Source organism: Danio aesculapii, chromosome 17, assembly GCF_903798145.1.
Source record: "Danio aesculapii chromosome 17, fDanAes4.1, whole genome shotgun sequence".
NCBI lineage: Eukaryota > Metazoa > Chordata > Actinopteri > Cypriniformes > Danionidae > Danio > Danio aesculapii.
Window position 1 is genome coordinate 25,166,241 of NC_079451.1, and position 16,706 is coordinate 25,182,946.

The window sequence follows — 16,706 nt, forward strand, 5'->3', positions numbered from 1 at the left end:
TAACATGACAACAATCTATTCATGCATTTCTGCAGTTTTGTGTCATGTATTTTTAAGCTTTTAGAATCAATTTCCTTACTAAAACAGACTTTCACTTTTAGAGAAACTACCGTGTGGTTTCTCTTCAGCATTATCTTGTAGATCTATATAACATACATACCATAGAATGAAACTTGAGCAGTTAGGACATGCTAGAAAATGTTTAAGATCTTTGGGAGGAGTATACTTTTTTTCTTTTTTATGAAACATGCTAATTAAGATTAATAGAAATTGAGATAAATAGGAAAATACAGAAAGGTATTTATATGAGAATTAGGTTCATTCCTTCATAATTCTTATTCACAAATTATTGTTTCATCATCATCATCATTATTATTATTATTATTATTATTATTATTATTATTATTACATGTTTGCACTGAGTAGTGATATGCACTTAATCTCATCACACATGTATATAATGTACATTGCAAATGTGTACAATGACAATAAATGGCATTCTATTCTATATGCATTTGAGTGTGGGGTGAAACTGTGGCTCAGTGCTTAGCTGGCACCTCATGGCAAGAAGGTTTAAAACTAAACTAGATTGGCCATACTATATTGTGTGTGTGAATGTCAGAGTGAATGTATGGTGTTTCCCAACACTGGGAGTTTATGAGGTAGTCTGCTCTCAATGCTGAGTTGTGGCTGGAAGACAATAGGTTACTGTGAGGTTGCTAATAGGTGTAGGTGTTGCAGACGTTAATAAAACACAACAGGTTACTGTGAGGTTGGGTTTAGGGTTGTGGTATAGGTGTAGACATTCATAAAAAACATTAGGTGTTAAATGGACAATAGACACACTATACAGACTTGTCATGTACAAGACATTAAATAAATTAAAAACTCTAGATTTGTACATTCCACTTGGAGCTCAAGTTTCACCTACTTGGAGCTGACCAGTACATTTGGAGCTGGCTCTGACCTTCATTTGTTGTATATCCTTGTTACTGGAAGGACATCTGCTGCATAAAATATATGCCACAGTAATTGTCGGTTCATTCTGCTGTGGGAACCCCTGATAATCAGGGAATAAGCCCAAGGTGATTGAGTGACGTTTGAGTGTATATGTATTCATGTTTTTCTTTCTTTTTTTCTTCTGTCCATTCTTTTCATGCAAGTTTACACATACAGAGCTCTGCAGACATGCTTGGATGCAGTAGAAAGTGCACTGTCATTTTCTGTAAGCAATTAATGAAGGCAATATGGACGAATGAGGAAAGGCACATTCAAAAGCATATCTATTTATTTTTTACAGCCCAAACCATAATTAATGCCATTAAAAAAAAGTAAACAATAATGATAATAATAAAGTGATTTCTCAAAATGTATTAATAATAATGATAGATTTCTGTAAACTTTACAATGCATATGAATCGCCTTCAAATGTGACTGTAATATTTTAAATAAGCACAAACTAAAGAAAAGAGAACCACAGAATATGATAAATGTGACTATTAATGACGCATTATCTGGCTGCACAAAAAAACATAACAACATTGGGTTAAATAAATAATAAATCTTATTACAATGTCTGTTTTAAGCCAAGTTTATTTGAGTATTAAAAACAGCATCTGTTCCTTCAACAAACCGGACCAGAGAGACTTCCTTGGAAAAGAAACTTCCAACTGAAACACTCCATTGGGACCTAAAGCTCCTCTAAACTGTAGTAATGTTTTACTTTCATTAAATGTATTTTCATGGTTTGTTCAGTCAGAGACAGATGGGAAGGAATAGAAGTCCCTATGACCTTCTCTCTTGAGAAAGTAAAAGCGTATGTATTTGTCCCAGTTATCTCAAGTTTCAAGCAGAAGCTTCCAACAAATCTCTAGACATCATTGAGACTTCCTTGATTTTTCTTTTTCTCAGCATATAACTCCTGGCTATTTTAAAGACTTGTATTTTGCCACAGCCATATCACCCTGCAGCCCAAGACTGGTTACTCACTGAAGCTAAGCAAGGATGAGCCTGGTCAGTACCTGAATGGGTGACCACATGGGAAACTAGGTTGCTGTTGGAAGTGGTGTTAGTGAAGCCAGCAGGGGGCGCTTAGCCTGCGGCCTGTAAGGCCTAATGCCCCAATATAGTAAAGGAAACACTATACTGTCAGTGAGCACGATAAATGCGCTATGTAAATACACATTTCATTGTTATCACATAAGTATTTCAATGAATTTTAAAGGATACTGTAAACCAAGCATTGCACTGATTGTAAATTTTGAAAACAAAAATGTAAAACAACAAGAATAAGAGTTTTTTTTTATGCTTTACTGCAAAAATATACTCCACACAAATGTCAAACGTTTTAGACATTTTTATTTCCTATTTCAAATTAACATAGTGTTTTCCTAGACAGGGGCATTAAAATGAAAACAGCTAATGTCAGTTCATCAGAATATTTAAAATGTTAATTCAAATATGAATTATGATTGAGGTATTATGGTAAAATCATTCAAATGGTTCACATTTCCCTTTTCTCCTCTGTGCTCCAGATCCATGTTGCTCTTTCCTGCAGAAAATAATCATCTTTATTTTATTTTGTTTATTTATCTATTTTACTAACTGCAGAGTAAACTATTAAAATATGCAATGTAATACTTTTATATGTTAAGCATTTATAAATATTTATTTATGTTCAATTACTTCTCTTTTCTATAGGCAAATAAACTTATTCAGTTTCGTGAATTAATGAAATCAGCAAATTTGTTGAACTCACTTTTTAAACCAGAGGGTAACTGGCTGCAGTGGCAATGCCACACTGGTTGTTCTTGTTTCTCGACATCATTATGTAGCCCTTATCACCCCAATCCAGACCCCAGCTAAATTCACAGTTTAACTGTTAGTTGACACGTTTATGATACCTCCAAACTTTCATTTAAAAAATGTATTTATTGTCTTTTTATTTTACCTGTTCTTGACAATCCAAAAGTCATCACCACTGTCACTTCCATAACCAACAGCCAGAACACCATGATCTAAATCAGAGCTGCTGCAGTCAGGCTCATCGTAGACACCTGTAAATATTCATATTAGTCATCAGCTTGTCAGTTATTTAGTTTGATTAAACGATTGTATATCTAATTAAAATTTTATTTAATTCTAAATGTGTCGAAACACCCTCAGCCCTTGTGAACATGTTAGCCCTTGTAGTTTTTCTCTCAGAAAGACTGGTTACCTGATGAATAGAGCTGAAAGCTGCTGTGTCCAGCATCTATGCCAACAGATATGGGGCCGATGGTGGCTACAGCCTCCTGCAGTGCACTTTCATCCCCACTGGCGATGTCAACATACCCTGTGCAGGTGGCACCAACAGTGCTCGGGTTAAAACGGCACTCACCATCCTGTTTAGAGAAAAATGTAAACGATTCAGATTGATTTAAGAAGCTCTGAGTATAGTTTGTATTTCACTAATATGTTGGCATACAGTTTTTCAAAGCATTCTCCAATGTCAAGGTGAACGTATGGAAGGCCATCGGGGCCAAAAGTCAACATACACACAAACACACAGTTCGACAATGTCAATGTGTCAACACGCACACTCAACAGCTGACTAATAAAGACTTTACTATATAACTATACAGCTTAAAGTGATATTTAAAGGCTTAATTAGGTTAACTAAGCAGGTTGGGGTGATTAGGCAAGTTATTGTATAACTATGGTTTGTTCTGTAGACTATCGAAAAAATAAATAGCTCAAAGGGGCTAATAGTTTTGACCTTAAAATGTTTTTTTAAAAATTAAAAACTGCTTTTTATCTAGCCGAAATAAAACAATTAAGATTTCTCCAGAGGAAAAAAATATTATCAGACATACTGTGAAAATTTCCTTGCTCTGTTAAACATCAATTGGGAAATATTTAAAAAAGAATTAAAAAAAAATCAAAGGGGGGCTAATAATTCTGACTTCAACTGTATATATATATATATATATATATATATATATATATATATATATATATATATATATATATATATATATATATATATATATATATATACACACATACACATTTATGGTATTATAATGGATGATGGTCCACATGATGGATATTATAATGGTGTACTGGAATGTATGCATGCAAACATAAGTGATTGTATTTATTCATCAAAACCATATGGACTATCCTGTGTGGAGAATAAGGATTAGCTAAAATGACTAAAGTTATTTATAAATAGGTATACTTTTTTGTACAAACAAAGCGTACTGCTTTTAAAAGTATTTTCCATTTCCCTGCATATGAACATAAACACTTAGCACATGAACAAAGATTTATGTGTGTGTAGTTTGGATTTTCCCTCCAAAAGTTAATTTACAGGCTTTTGGCCTTAATTGCCTTCCATAGTAACTGCACATCACACACACTGTCCAAAAACCAAAGTTATTCTCCCAAACATTATTAAGATTCACCTGGGCTTCATAGGGGTAGGAGTCCTCTGTATCCAGACCTTTATTGGCTTCAATGTACTGGAAGGCCTGGTCCATTAGTCCTCCGTCACAGCCATAGTTCCCGTAAGAACCAGAGCAGTCCACCAGCTGTTGCTCACTTAAAGACACAAGTTTTCCAGTCTTCTTGAATGTCTGACCCTCCAGAGAACCAGTCTGACAGACAAAAGAGTGAAAATGAATATAAATGCGAAACTATACGTGCAGCATTTTCATTTGGCATCTAAGATTTGTTTGTAAAGGTGAAAATTGTGGGTCTTACTGCACTAAAGGCCCAGCATGATCCACACTGTTTCTGGTCTTTAATATCGGTCACATAACCCTTGTCCCTCCAATCCACTGTGTCAGGCACCACAACAGCCTTTCTCAGCCTGAAGAATGTAGATCCACCACGGGCCTTAGTGTTATTCATGGAGCCCAGACATCCACGGAACACCAGCTGTCTGTATTCCTCATTACTCTGAGAGAGGACAGAGGGATGAAATATCATGAATTCTGAAGTTTTATGATGAAGGTAATAATTAAAGAGTTATTAACAAAACATAATATAGACAAACTCTGTTGAGATAGTTAGATTATAAATATAATTAAAAAAATATCCTGGTGGTCAAGTATTTTCTTACCCAGAGTAAAGGTCAGTTGTAGGGTAAAAGAGTGTAAAATCTATATTAATATCATATGTAATATATATCGCAAAATTACCCACAACATAAAATGTAAAGCCATTATTGTAATAAATCACAAAATCATCCAATATACAAATAAAAGTAGTGTTTTTTGATTTAGCATTTCAAATAATTATTTATATATATTTTCTAATTTAAAAAATACACAACATGTTCTTACTAATAATAGTAATCAGTGTCACTAACAAGGACCTGTGTTTTGAGTTTGTTTTAATTTCCTACCATGTCAGCAAAGTATGTCATGCCAAGCCGGTAGGATTTCAAACCCTGATCTGCCATCATGTTGTGGACCAAAACCAATTTGCGATTGGTCAGCCAGGTCAGCTGACGGTGAGACTCTTCCTCTGCAGATCTGTAGCTCTTTCCTAATGCACAGGAGAACATTTTATGATGCATTGTGATTTAAACAATATTAACTTATATTCTCTGCAAAATGTTTTGGTTTGTTAAAATAGGTTTAACTGGCATTTATTAGAAAACAATTACCAAGATAGTTCATCCAAAAATGAAAACCTTTCAAGATTTACTCATCCTCCACTTCTGGTTTCAAACCTGTTTGAGTTTTTGCGATTTTGTTTATGAATGACATTTGTTCAAACTCAACCTGAGGCACATTTACACATACTTTAAACAACCTGTTTGACTAGCATTATTCCCATAACCCCTGAAAGTCATTTCTTGTGCAAGTTTAAGTACCACTGGAATAGAAACTTGAAGAAGTGAAAAGGAAGACCGTGAACAAATGCGTGAGCTTATCAAAGCTTTATCGGGTTTGCACATAGTCTGAATGACAGTGCTTGTCTGTTTTGTCTATTTTCAGATGCAGTCAGCAAATTCAGACAAATCAGCAAAATCAGCGTATTATCATCTCAAAAACATTGTAAGAATCAGATGTTTTGTTTCCAGTGAAGACTTGGAGAAACTTGTTCGTGCAGCAAGGTGTAACGGACTCCTCACTGGCCAATAAACTACTATACTGTAAAAAAAAAAATCTGTTAATTAGCATCTCTGCTCTGTCGACTTTCAATGCTGAAAATTCAACTCTACAGTTTTACAGAGTGCTTTTATTAACATTTTAGTGGTTTGAAACAATATCCATAATCGGTAAAAGTTTGAATCCGTAATCCGAAAAAGTACTGGCAATATATTACCAAGTTTTTGTACCATAACAACAACACAGATGATTTATTACCTAAAACTATTAAAATATCAATAAAACTTTTTAAAACTTTTTTAAGTTAAGTTCTTAAGTTTTTGGAGGAAAGTTCAAGATGCTGTTACAGTGCAGAATTTTGACCAGAACCAGAAAATCAAAGCACATCACACTAGTCCTCAAGTCTTTACATTGGCTTCTAATTAAAATAGATTTTAAATTGTTATGACTTGTTTATAAATGACTAAATGGCCTAGGACCTCAAAGCATTACAGTTACGCCCACAGAATATAAACATAACAGATCACTCCTATCATTAGAATTGAGAGAATAAGAAATTCCAAGAGTTTAGTCAAAGCATGCTGAATCTGCTCTCAGCTGCTATGCCAACCGCAGCTTCCAGAAATGATCAGATGCTGATCTGATCATGCTATTTATACATCTCTCTTTTTAAACCTTTTAACCATTTCTTAATTACTTATTTTATAATTTCTTTAAATTAAATCATTTTTATTTAAAGTACTTACCACCTACCATTGTGTATGAAATGTGTTATATAAATAGCCCAAACTTGCCTTGCCTATTTTGAATAAGTTATTCAGTCACTGAGGAGAACCTGCAATTTGCTACAGCAAAAAAAAAAAAAGCTGGACTTACCAAACTTTAGTTTCCAGGCATGAAACTCCATGTCCTCCAGAGAAAGACTGGCAGCACTGGCAACAGCCAGAAAAGCAGCAGCAACGACCAGAACCCTCATCCTGCACAGAGAAAAGAAATCAGACAAGTGTGAGGTCGCATAGAGGTGCATAAGATAAAACAGACTCAAGTGTCTGATGTCATCATTTCAGGTTTTCTGTCACGCACCCACACATTTGTCCTGAGTACAGTAACAGTATTTTTAGTTCCATAGGAGGACTGAAATCTGGTTTAACCTGAGTTTGAATACTTACTTGTTGTGGTGCAGGATCTATAGATTTCCTTGTCACCTGTGTGTCAGCATTTGTCTGAATGAACGTCCGGGTTTATATAGGAGTCTTTGGTGTCGGTGATCAGGTGCCTCTCATAAAATCATAAACAGAAGAGCATTGCTGAGTGCAAAGATGAAAAAGGGAAATTGCGTAAGAGCAATATTGCATGTGGTGTATATGGGTGTAATGCCGGGGAACACTTTGTGAAGGGAAGTTTCCTGTAAATATCAGCCAGGTTCATTTTTCTTTGTGGTATAGAAGTTATATTTATAATTACGTTGTTCCTTTATAAAGAAAATTCATTAGTCATACCACTAAAAACACCTAAGTCATACTTTTTTCTGTTAAGCTTGCAGTTTTTACAAGGTTTCCAGTAACAACTTGCATGTGACATTCTTTCAGAACTGGCATAGAAACAGAGTGAGAGACTTCATAACCTGAAACCACGCACACCGGGAGAAAAACAAGCTCTATTGACAATGCATGGTGGGAGCTACCTCTGATTTTTAACAACAAAAAAGATTGAACAATGTCTTAAAACCTGCTTTGTGACAAGATGTACGGTAAACAAGCTGAAAAATCAACAATCTAAAATAACTTTTTCTTTTCGGCTAAGTCACTGTATTAATCATGGGTCGCCACAGTGGAATGAACTGCTAACTTATCCAGCATATGTTTACGCATCGGATGCCCTTCCAGCTGCAACCCATCACTGGGAAACACCCATACACTCACATTCACACACACATACTCTACAGACAATTTAGCTTCCCCAATTCACCTATAGCGCATGTCTTTGGCCTTTTGGAGGGAACTAGAGCACTTGAAGGGAAACCCACACGAACATGGGGAGAACATGCAAACACCACACAGAAATGCCAACTGACCCAGCCGAGGCTCGAACCAGGGACCTTCTTGCTGTGAGGCGACAGCACTACCCACCTAAAAATCTGTTTTTTATATTTTTTATATATAAAATTTTTTTATAAGCTGTCGACCCCAAAAAACAAGTGTTTAAAAAACAATAGTAAGAAACCACCATTACGCTCACTGGAGGGAAACTGTGGAATTGTATTTTATAGTCAATAAAAATGAATGTAGCTTAATAGAAATTAATGGAAATTTTACATAAAACATCAAAAATACAAAAAAGTAAAATATTCAAAAAAAAATTCGCATACATTCCCAATATTTGTTCTTTTTTTAAAAGAATTTTTAAAGATTCGTTTTCGCAAGTCACCATTTGTTTTGTAGACTTATGCAATGAAGCCCAATATACATTTCTGGAGATCATGAATTATGTAGCCAGAGCTACGTATGGCTGCATATCATCTTTAAAATGAATGCTACGGGGCGGTATATGACACCTTACCAGCTGAGTGCTTACCTCTGTATGGATGGCTTTCCCACTGTTACCAGTTTGTCTGGCAGCTCGACATGTGCGTCAGTGGACTTGAGAAGCAGAGTGGAGTTGACTGTGACAACAGGGTTTAGGTCCAGTGAAGAACGGTTCCAGAAAGCAGGTAAGACAAAAACAAAAGCTAAAAATAAAATAAGTAAATAAATAAGTAAATAACAGGGTGAAAATTTGGTAAAATCTGAAATCGTGGTAAAAATCAGGGGGCTTTTCTTTTTCTGGATTGCTTTTGAAAACACTGCGGTTGGGATTGGGGGAGGAGGTGGGTGAGTCAATCGGTGCTTTTTAAAACACTATTGGTTGGGTTTAGGGAAGGAGGAGGGTGGGGGTGGGGTTGAATCAGTCGGTTTGTCAGTCAGTCAGTCAGTCAGTCGACAAAGGCCTCTGGTGGATTTACGTTAGAACAGCATGCTCGAATGGCACTTGTAAGAGACATTTAAGATCTAAAAAAAAAAGCGCACACAGCAGCCTCTGGTGAACTCGCAAAAACAAAAACTGCAAAAAAAAAAAAAAAAACGTAGCTCCTGGGAGGTATTTTGCTCTTTCCAGAAATGTATATAGGGGTACGTAATCAGAAAGAGCCTGGCTTGGACTTATGAGTGGTCGACTCTGATTGGGTAGTGAGTGAGATTTTGATGAACAGATCCTTGTCCTGGACATAGAAAGTGGTGTGCATGTTGGAAAACTAGCTGCTCAATTGTGTGGAGAAATGCTTCATATTTTACATGCAATGCATATTATTAACTGACATAAATAATATTTGAATTTGGTGAGATAAATCAAGACCAATCTGGTATACTCTTCAGGGTTAAAAAAAAAAGCTTTATTGATTAGTGTTGTAGCCCAATTATCTTGGGCCCTGGCTGAAGTAGACGATGATGGGATTCAGTGCCACTCTTGAAAACACATCTGAGCGGCGAAGCCCAAACAATATTTATCCTGCATAATTAATAATTATTAATAATAATAAATCTGTTACTCTCAACTCTGTTAGTGGTTTAAAATGATTAACAATAATTTAAAGATCAATTTATACCCAAATCAAATGTTCCTTATCCCATATAAACATTTAGTATGTGTGTGCGTATGTGTGTGTCTGTGTGTTTTCTCACATTGTTTAGTGTCAGCAGACGTATGGCCCATTTAGCAAACATGATTCAGGTAAGTTGAGACTAGATTTGTGCCCTCATGGCACTTTTGCAGCCATGAGCTGACTGTACAAAATCAGGATTACAGCAAACGTTGCATGACACTGCAAGAATTTGCAATTAAGCCTATAAATGTAGCACATAAATATATAGCGTAAATGGGTGATGTTTTGCATCTCCAAGATAAACCTTCTGTTATTTTTCAGAACACAATTTGAAGGATGTTTTTGGAAATGAATAACCCAAATTATATCAGGTTATCTCTAAAAATAATGTTTGCATGTGTATTTTGGGTGATTTTGTTTTGAAATATTAACTTAGACTATTACTACACCTATCTCTGCCTTTTGGCTCATACAACTTTAATGATCATGAAATATTCATTCATTCATTTTCTTTTCAGCTTAGTCCCTTTATTAATCTGGGGTCAGCACAGCGGAATGAACCGCCAACTTATCCAGCATATGTTTAACGCAGCAAATGCATTTCCAGCTGCAACCCATCTCTGGGAAACATCCATACACACTCATTCACACACATACACCACGGACAATTTAGCTTACCCAATTCACCTGTACCACATGTTTTTGGACTTGTGGAGGAAACCGGAGCACCCGGAGGAAACTCACGCCAACATGGGGAGAACATGCAAACTCCACACAGAAATGCCAACTGACCCAGCCGGGGCTCAAACCAGCAATATTCATATTCATATTCATATGTAGTGTGTGTGTTTACTCCGCTAGGTTAAATAAAAATCAGCATTAAGCATTTGTAATTTCCGTTCTAAAAAAACATTTTGTGTCTGTTCCTATGTTCTGGTAAACTCACATTGGTTTTAAAAAGGCAATCTGTAAAGCACCTGTAGAGGCATGTGATTTGCTCCAAGTGATATCACTTCCTCTGGCGGGAAACTCTGAAAGACTCTGAAGTCATTTCCTAATTCTTCTCTCATTCATTTGTACAAAATGTTTGGGATAAACCAATAATATCTTATTTATTAGTCAAATCTGTTATAGTAATATTCAGTGAATTTCTCATTCATTTTTTAAAAACAATAATATGATGACAGGGTGGCACAGTGGCTCAGTGGTTATCACTGTCTCCTCACAGCAAGAAGGTCGCTGGTTTGAGTCCTGGCTGGGTTGGCATTTCTGTATGGAGTTTGCATGTTCTCCCCGTGTTTTTGTGGGTTTCCTTCGGGTGCTCCTGTTTCCCCCACAGTCCAAACACATGTGCTGTAGGTGAGTTGAATAAACTAAATTGGTCGTAGTGTGAAGGTGAGAGTCTATGGGTGTTTCTCAGTACTGGGTTGTAGCTGGAAGGGCATCCGCTGTGTAAAACTGTGCTGGATAGGTTGGCGGTTCATTCTGCTGTGGCAACCCCTGATGAATAAAGGGACTGAGCCGAAGGAATCTGATGACAATACATCAAATTCCATCATCTTGAGCTGAAGAACGAAATGGTGGAACATGTCAACTCTTATTGTCCACTCTGTTATGGTTTAAATGATAATTAATTATCTTTTTATACTAATAATGGATTCATTTCACTGAAATTTGTCCTTTTTACTTTTATAATTCTAGTTATAAAATGAATAAATAAAAGTAAAATGTAAAATTTGGAAAGTAAAATGAATGGAAAATGCTAGAAATGTACCTGCAGTTCTGGAATGAGTCACGTTTATGAAGATTCATTCAACACAAAGAGAATTACTTTTAAACATCACTTTCTCTTTAAAAAAAATTTCACATGAATTTTAAACATACTTTTATTTTTAAACATAGATTTCAGCTTTTAAAAAATCTAATTCTCGTTTTGCAGGCTGTAAATACAGTGATTGATGCTGAGCGTTTGATTTCCTGTTAATGTAAAACATCATATGAGTGGGAAGATGCAAACTACTTTGAAACACAGAGCTTGTCTCGATTTCTTTGAAAAGTTTCACTAAACCCCAGACATCCTGTTTACCTCCATTTTGTAAATGTTTTGTCTTATGAACATATCCTCCTTCACCTTCTCTTGTTTTTATGAGTTGCTTATGAGTTGTATCTTTCTGGCAGTGAGTGAACTGTGAACTCATTGTGCTTCTGGCGATCATTAACCCATTTAATTAAATTGTTTCTCACAAGTTTCATTTTAGTGATTAGACTTTTCTAAAACACAAACTTCATGCCTCTTTTCATATAAAAAATATGTCATACCTGGTCACAAAAGTGACTGGTGGGAAACTGCATAGACATAATTTGTTAGCAATTGGTAACAATTGTAATACTACCGGAAACAAATGTGACCATTAACAAATTTCCACCTCTAGTTTTTTGTTTTAGCTGTGCAAGCATGTAATGTATGTCATGTAAACTGAATGAAAAACAATGCTTTTAGAGCTTTTTCAAAAATTGGTCATGGTGGGCTAAAATGGGTTTGAGCCTCTTACTATGCTGTTTTTGCACTGTCATTATGATTGAGATTAAAGATACAGAGAAAATCTTAGTTGATAATGGCACAGACGTGGTTTATGGTAATGTGCTGCAGTTCCCATGATCATACCATGACAGTAAGCTGTGTTGTGTTGAAATGGACAATACAGACTTCTTCTTTGTGGTGGTTTTAAACATATATGGCTGTACTTTCAGTTCACGTGCTGCACATTTGTATGTGTTTTTCCGCTGTAAGTGCTTAGTGTGCGTTTTGTAGTTCTTGTTATTTAGCATGCAATGTATGCTTTTACATGTGACTTATTCCTCATTAAAATCCTATAAGTGCATGTGTTTCCATTATATATTATTTAGTTTAAATAAGTAGATCCAGGTGGGTCACAGTTTTTACAAAATGTCACACCTACAGTTGAAGTCAGAATTTTAAGCCCCCCTTTGAACTTTTTTCTTTTTTAAATATTTCTCAAATGATGTTTAACAGAGCAAGGAAATTTCACTGTATGTCTGATAATATTTTTTCTTCTGGAGAAAGTCTTATTTGTTTTATTTCGGCTAGAATAAAAGCAGTTTTTAATTTTTTTAAAACCATTTTAAGTTCAAAATTATTAGCCCCTTTAAGCTCATTTTGTTGATAGTCTACAGAACAAACCATCGTTATACAATAACTTGCCTAATTACCCTAACCTGCCTAGTTAACCTAATTAACCTAGTTAAGCCTTTAAATGTCACTTTAAGCTGTATAGAAGTGTCTTGAAAAATATCTAGTCAGATATTCTTTACTGTCATCATGGCAAAGATAATATAAATCAGATATTAGAAATGAGTTATTAAAACTATTATGTTTAGAAATGTGTCGAAAAAATCTTCGCTCCGCTAAACAGAAATTGGGGCAGAAAATAAATAGGGAGGCTGATAATTCTGACTTCAACTGTATATATTAATACTCACCTGGAAAGCAAAACTCCAATTATAACTATACATTTGTCCTAAAACAGTGATACTGAAGGATCAAATTCACATTAATGACAATGGAGATTGTACAAACAGCATGTATGCCCAGATTAAGAATGTGTTAATAAGTTATATTATTTAATATAATATATTAATTATATAATGAAAGTTATAAAGTTATATTCATTTATATAATAATAGGTTCAAAAGTGTAAAATTGGTAAAAGGCAATTGGGTATTGCATAATTGTGCGCTCATCTGCTTGCCTTTAGGCATTATCAAGCTATATATATTGTGAATTTGAGCTCTTTAATATACATTACGCAATTTTTCATGTTAACCTCTTAATGCATGGGTCATTGGTTCAACTCACTAATTATTTCAATAATGTGTTTAGATTATTTTGGATCATTTTTCACAATATCTTACATATTTTTGAGACAAAATTTTATGATTAAAATATGTAAGCTTGTTGATTATTGCAGGATTAAAAATTAATTGGTTGAATGATTGACTGGAAAACTTTCTTTTTTTTTTGTTTAATATTGTTTTTTGTTAAATAAATATGTAAGTGCCGTGAATCAGTCATCACTCATCACTCATGAACTGTAAATGTAAAGGAATATTTCCAATATATCCTTGTTATGTGATATTTATTGTGATATGTTATATATAGTTTGGTTTATTCAATGATAAACTCTTTGTATATATGTAATATATATGTATATATGTGTGTTTGTGTGTGTGTGTGTGTATATATATATATATATATATATATATATATTTAGATTGCATGCTAAAATACTGCAGCATTTGTCATTTATATTATTTGCCCCAGATCTTTTTTTTCTCATTTTGAGAGGAGAGCCCAATATTAGTTACTTAAAGCTATTGTACATTGATTGTACTGAATGTTTTGGCCTTAGTTCTGTTCAAATCTATGTACAAGTGATGAGCTTGAAAATTATGAAAATGGCCAGGCAGCAGATAAAAATGTAAAGTGCATAGTTAATAATTTAGACTAATGTTAAACGTATATGTTTATTAATATTATTATTATTATTATTATTATTATTATTATTATTATTATTATTATTATTAATAATGATACTGTGGATCTGTATCACTTGATCTTCAGTGTAAAACGTGGGTCCTGAAGCACAAATCTAAAGCACAATAGGTACACTAAAAATGACCAGAGAAAGCACCAGATGACAAAAAGCCATGCGCTTGCAGTATTTCTAATCACATGTTTGAAGAATACAATCTTTATAACTTCTGTCAAGTGACTGACTGCATCAGTGTCTTAAAATCCTGAAAAGACACTATCTGCCAACAAAAAAAAATATTTTACATTTTACCATCTGACACATGATTGCCATATAACAGCAATACAACTTTCCAGACATGTGACAGAAGTCTCAGCCGGCAGACACAAATGTTGAGTCAAGTTGACCTTTTTAAAACATACTAAAACAGATTCATTAGAAAGTATTTATTTATTGTAAACTATATAGTTATTAGATAATAAATAGCACTTATTCAAAATTTAGTTATTTATTTACATTACAGTCAGTTTTGACAATGTATTAACTACTTATTCACTACATATTTGTTACATGGTACTTTATTTAAATTTAAAATGTTACTGGTAACCAGTGGTGGAAAGGGTACTAAAAATAATACTCAGTTAAGGCAAGGCTAGGCAAGGCAAGTTTATTTATATAGCACATTTCATACACAGTGGCAATTCAAAGTGCTTTACACACACAGGAATAAAAGAAACAAGTATAAGAAAAATAAAAACAAATAATAAAAATGGTAAAAAAAATCAAATAAATTAAATAAGCATAAAAACAGATCAAATGTGTTATAAAAGAATGAAAAAGAAGACAAAAACATAATAGTGCAGTTAATAACAGTTAAAAGTACCATTTCTTGCCCAAAACTGTAGTGCAAGTAGATTAAAATTATTTAATAATAAAAAGTAGCCCTTTTAAAAGTATTTAAGAGTATTGAGTATTACACTGTGAAAAGCTGATGCGTTTACATGCAATTTGTGCATGCGTGTGTGTAAACGTAACATTCTGTAGTGCATTTAGTGCAAGATTTTAGACATCATCTTGGACATTTTTAATGCTTCCAAACAGTTTGCTGCATTTATAAAGCGCACATGTCTTGATGTTGTTCAGTATGATGCGATTTACTTTCTTTGTGGAATTTGATTAGGCAGGAATTGCAAGAGATAGTGAAGTAAAAGTACAGATAGAGCACTAAAAATTTACTCAAGAGGAAGAAAAGTACACGTTGTTAAAACTACTTAGTAAATTACAATTCCTGAAAAAAAACTACTCATTTACTGTAATTTGAGTATTTGTAATTTGTTACTTTACACCACTGCTAGCCTTTTTTATTTTAGTAGTAAAACATTTGACTAAACCCTGCATTACCAGTAATGAATGCGTAGTATTTAATAAATATGAACTCGTTTTTAACAAATAAGTATTTTTTAAATGGAATAAACACTAATATTTAAAGAATACGCACTAGCATCAAACTAATTAGAATTAATACTTAATGGAAAAAGCAGCACGGTGACGCAGTGATTAGCACAATCGCCTCACAGCAAGAAGGTCGCTGGTTCGAGCCCCGACTGGGTCAGTTGGCATTTCTGTGTGGAGTTTGTATGTGCTTCGGTTTCCCCCACAGTCCAAAGCCATGCACTATAGGTGAATTGAAAAAGCTAAATTGGTAGTAGGGCCTATGTGTACACATGTGAGTGTGTGCAAGAATGTGTGGGTGTTTTCCAGTGTTGGGTTGTGGCTGGAAGAGCATGTGCTGGATAAGTTGGCGGATCGTTCCGCTGTGGCAACCAATGATTAATAAAGGGACTAAGCTAAAAGAAAATGAATGAATGAATGAATGAATGAATGAATGAATGAATGAATGAATGAATGAACGAACTTAATGGAAAACATTATAATTAGGTCAAGACCTAACATAGCATATAAGTCGATACTAGAACGTTCTTTTAGATTAAATGTAACAGCGGATTGCTTTGATTTTGTTTTGCTTCCTTTTCAAATATCCATTGTTTTTCGTAATGAATCTGTAAATCACTATTTTTCATTTTTGCACTATTATCCACCAAGCAATTACAGTTCATGACCAGCAGATGGCGTTTTTGCTTCTGCTGCTGTTAATATAATTGGCAAACACACCTGACAAAACTCTGAAGTGCGCATTTATGATGTTCTAACTAATGAATGTTTCACGCTTAAACTGATCATGAAATTACACTTCGACAAGGTCTTCCTCAATTTGGAAAAGTGCAGTAAGGTATGGTGTGAGAAAGAATAACTTATTTCACGGAAGTCTATTTACTTGAAGTTGTTGTGGAATGTGTTTTATTACATATATATATTCGTAATCAACTGTCTGATTTAGTATAAAACATGAAT

General features: G+C 34.3%; 1 protein-coding gene across 1 annotated transcript; it reads right to left on the reverse strand.

The window, feature by feature from the left end:
- Nucleotides 1-2,341: 2,341 nt before the first annotated feature.
- Nucleotides 2,342-7,381, reverse strand: ctsl.1 (cathepsin L.1). Its single transcript, XM_056476974.1, has 9 exons — nucleotides 7,274-7,381; nucleotides 6,981-7,081; nucleotides 5,393-5,535; nucleotides 4,747-4,944; nucleotides 4,449-4,640; nucleotides 3,218-3,383; nucleotides 2,951-3,056; nucleotides 2,759-2,861; nucleotides 2,342-2,551 (listed from the first exon to the last, which is right to left on the reverse strand). Exons 2-8 carry the CDS (start codon nucleotides 7,078-7,080, stop codon nucleotides 2,762-2,764), a joined length of 1,005 nt encoding a protein of 334 aa, XP_056332949.1. The 5' UTR covers nucleotide 7,081; nucleotides 7,274-7,381; the 3' UTR covers nucleotides 2,342-2,551; nucleotides 2,759-2,761.
- Between the last annotated feature and the right edge of the window lie 9,325 nt (nucleotides 7,382-16,706).

What these genes read in the sequence shown, in the direction of transcription:
- ctsl.1 (XM_056476974.1), bottom strand. Translation starts at nt 7,080, where the DNA reads ATGAGGGTTCTGGTCGTTGCTGCTGCTTTTCTGGCTGTTGCCAGTGCT. An exon ending in TGACATACTTTGCTGACATG is followed by an intron (nt 4,945 to 5,392) that starts GTAGGAAATTAA and finishes GTCCTCTCTCAG; the next exon opens with AGTAATGAGGAATACAGACA. An exon ending in CTTTCAGCTCTATTCATCAG is followed by an intron (nt 3,057 to 3,217) that starts GTAACCAGTCTT and finishes GAATATTTACAG; the next exon opens with GTGTCTACGATGAGCCTGAC.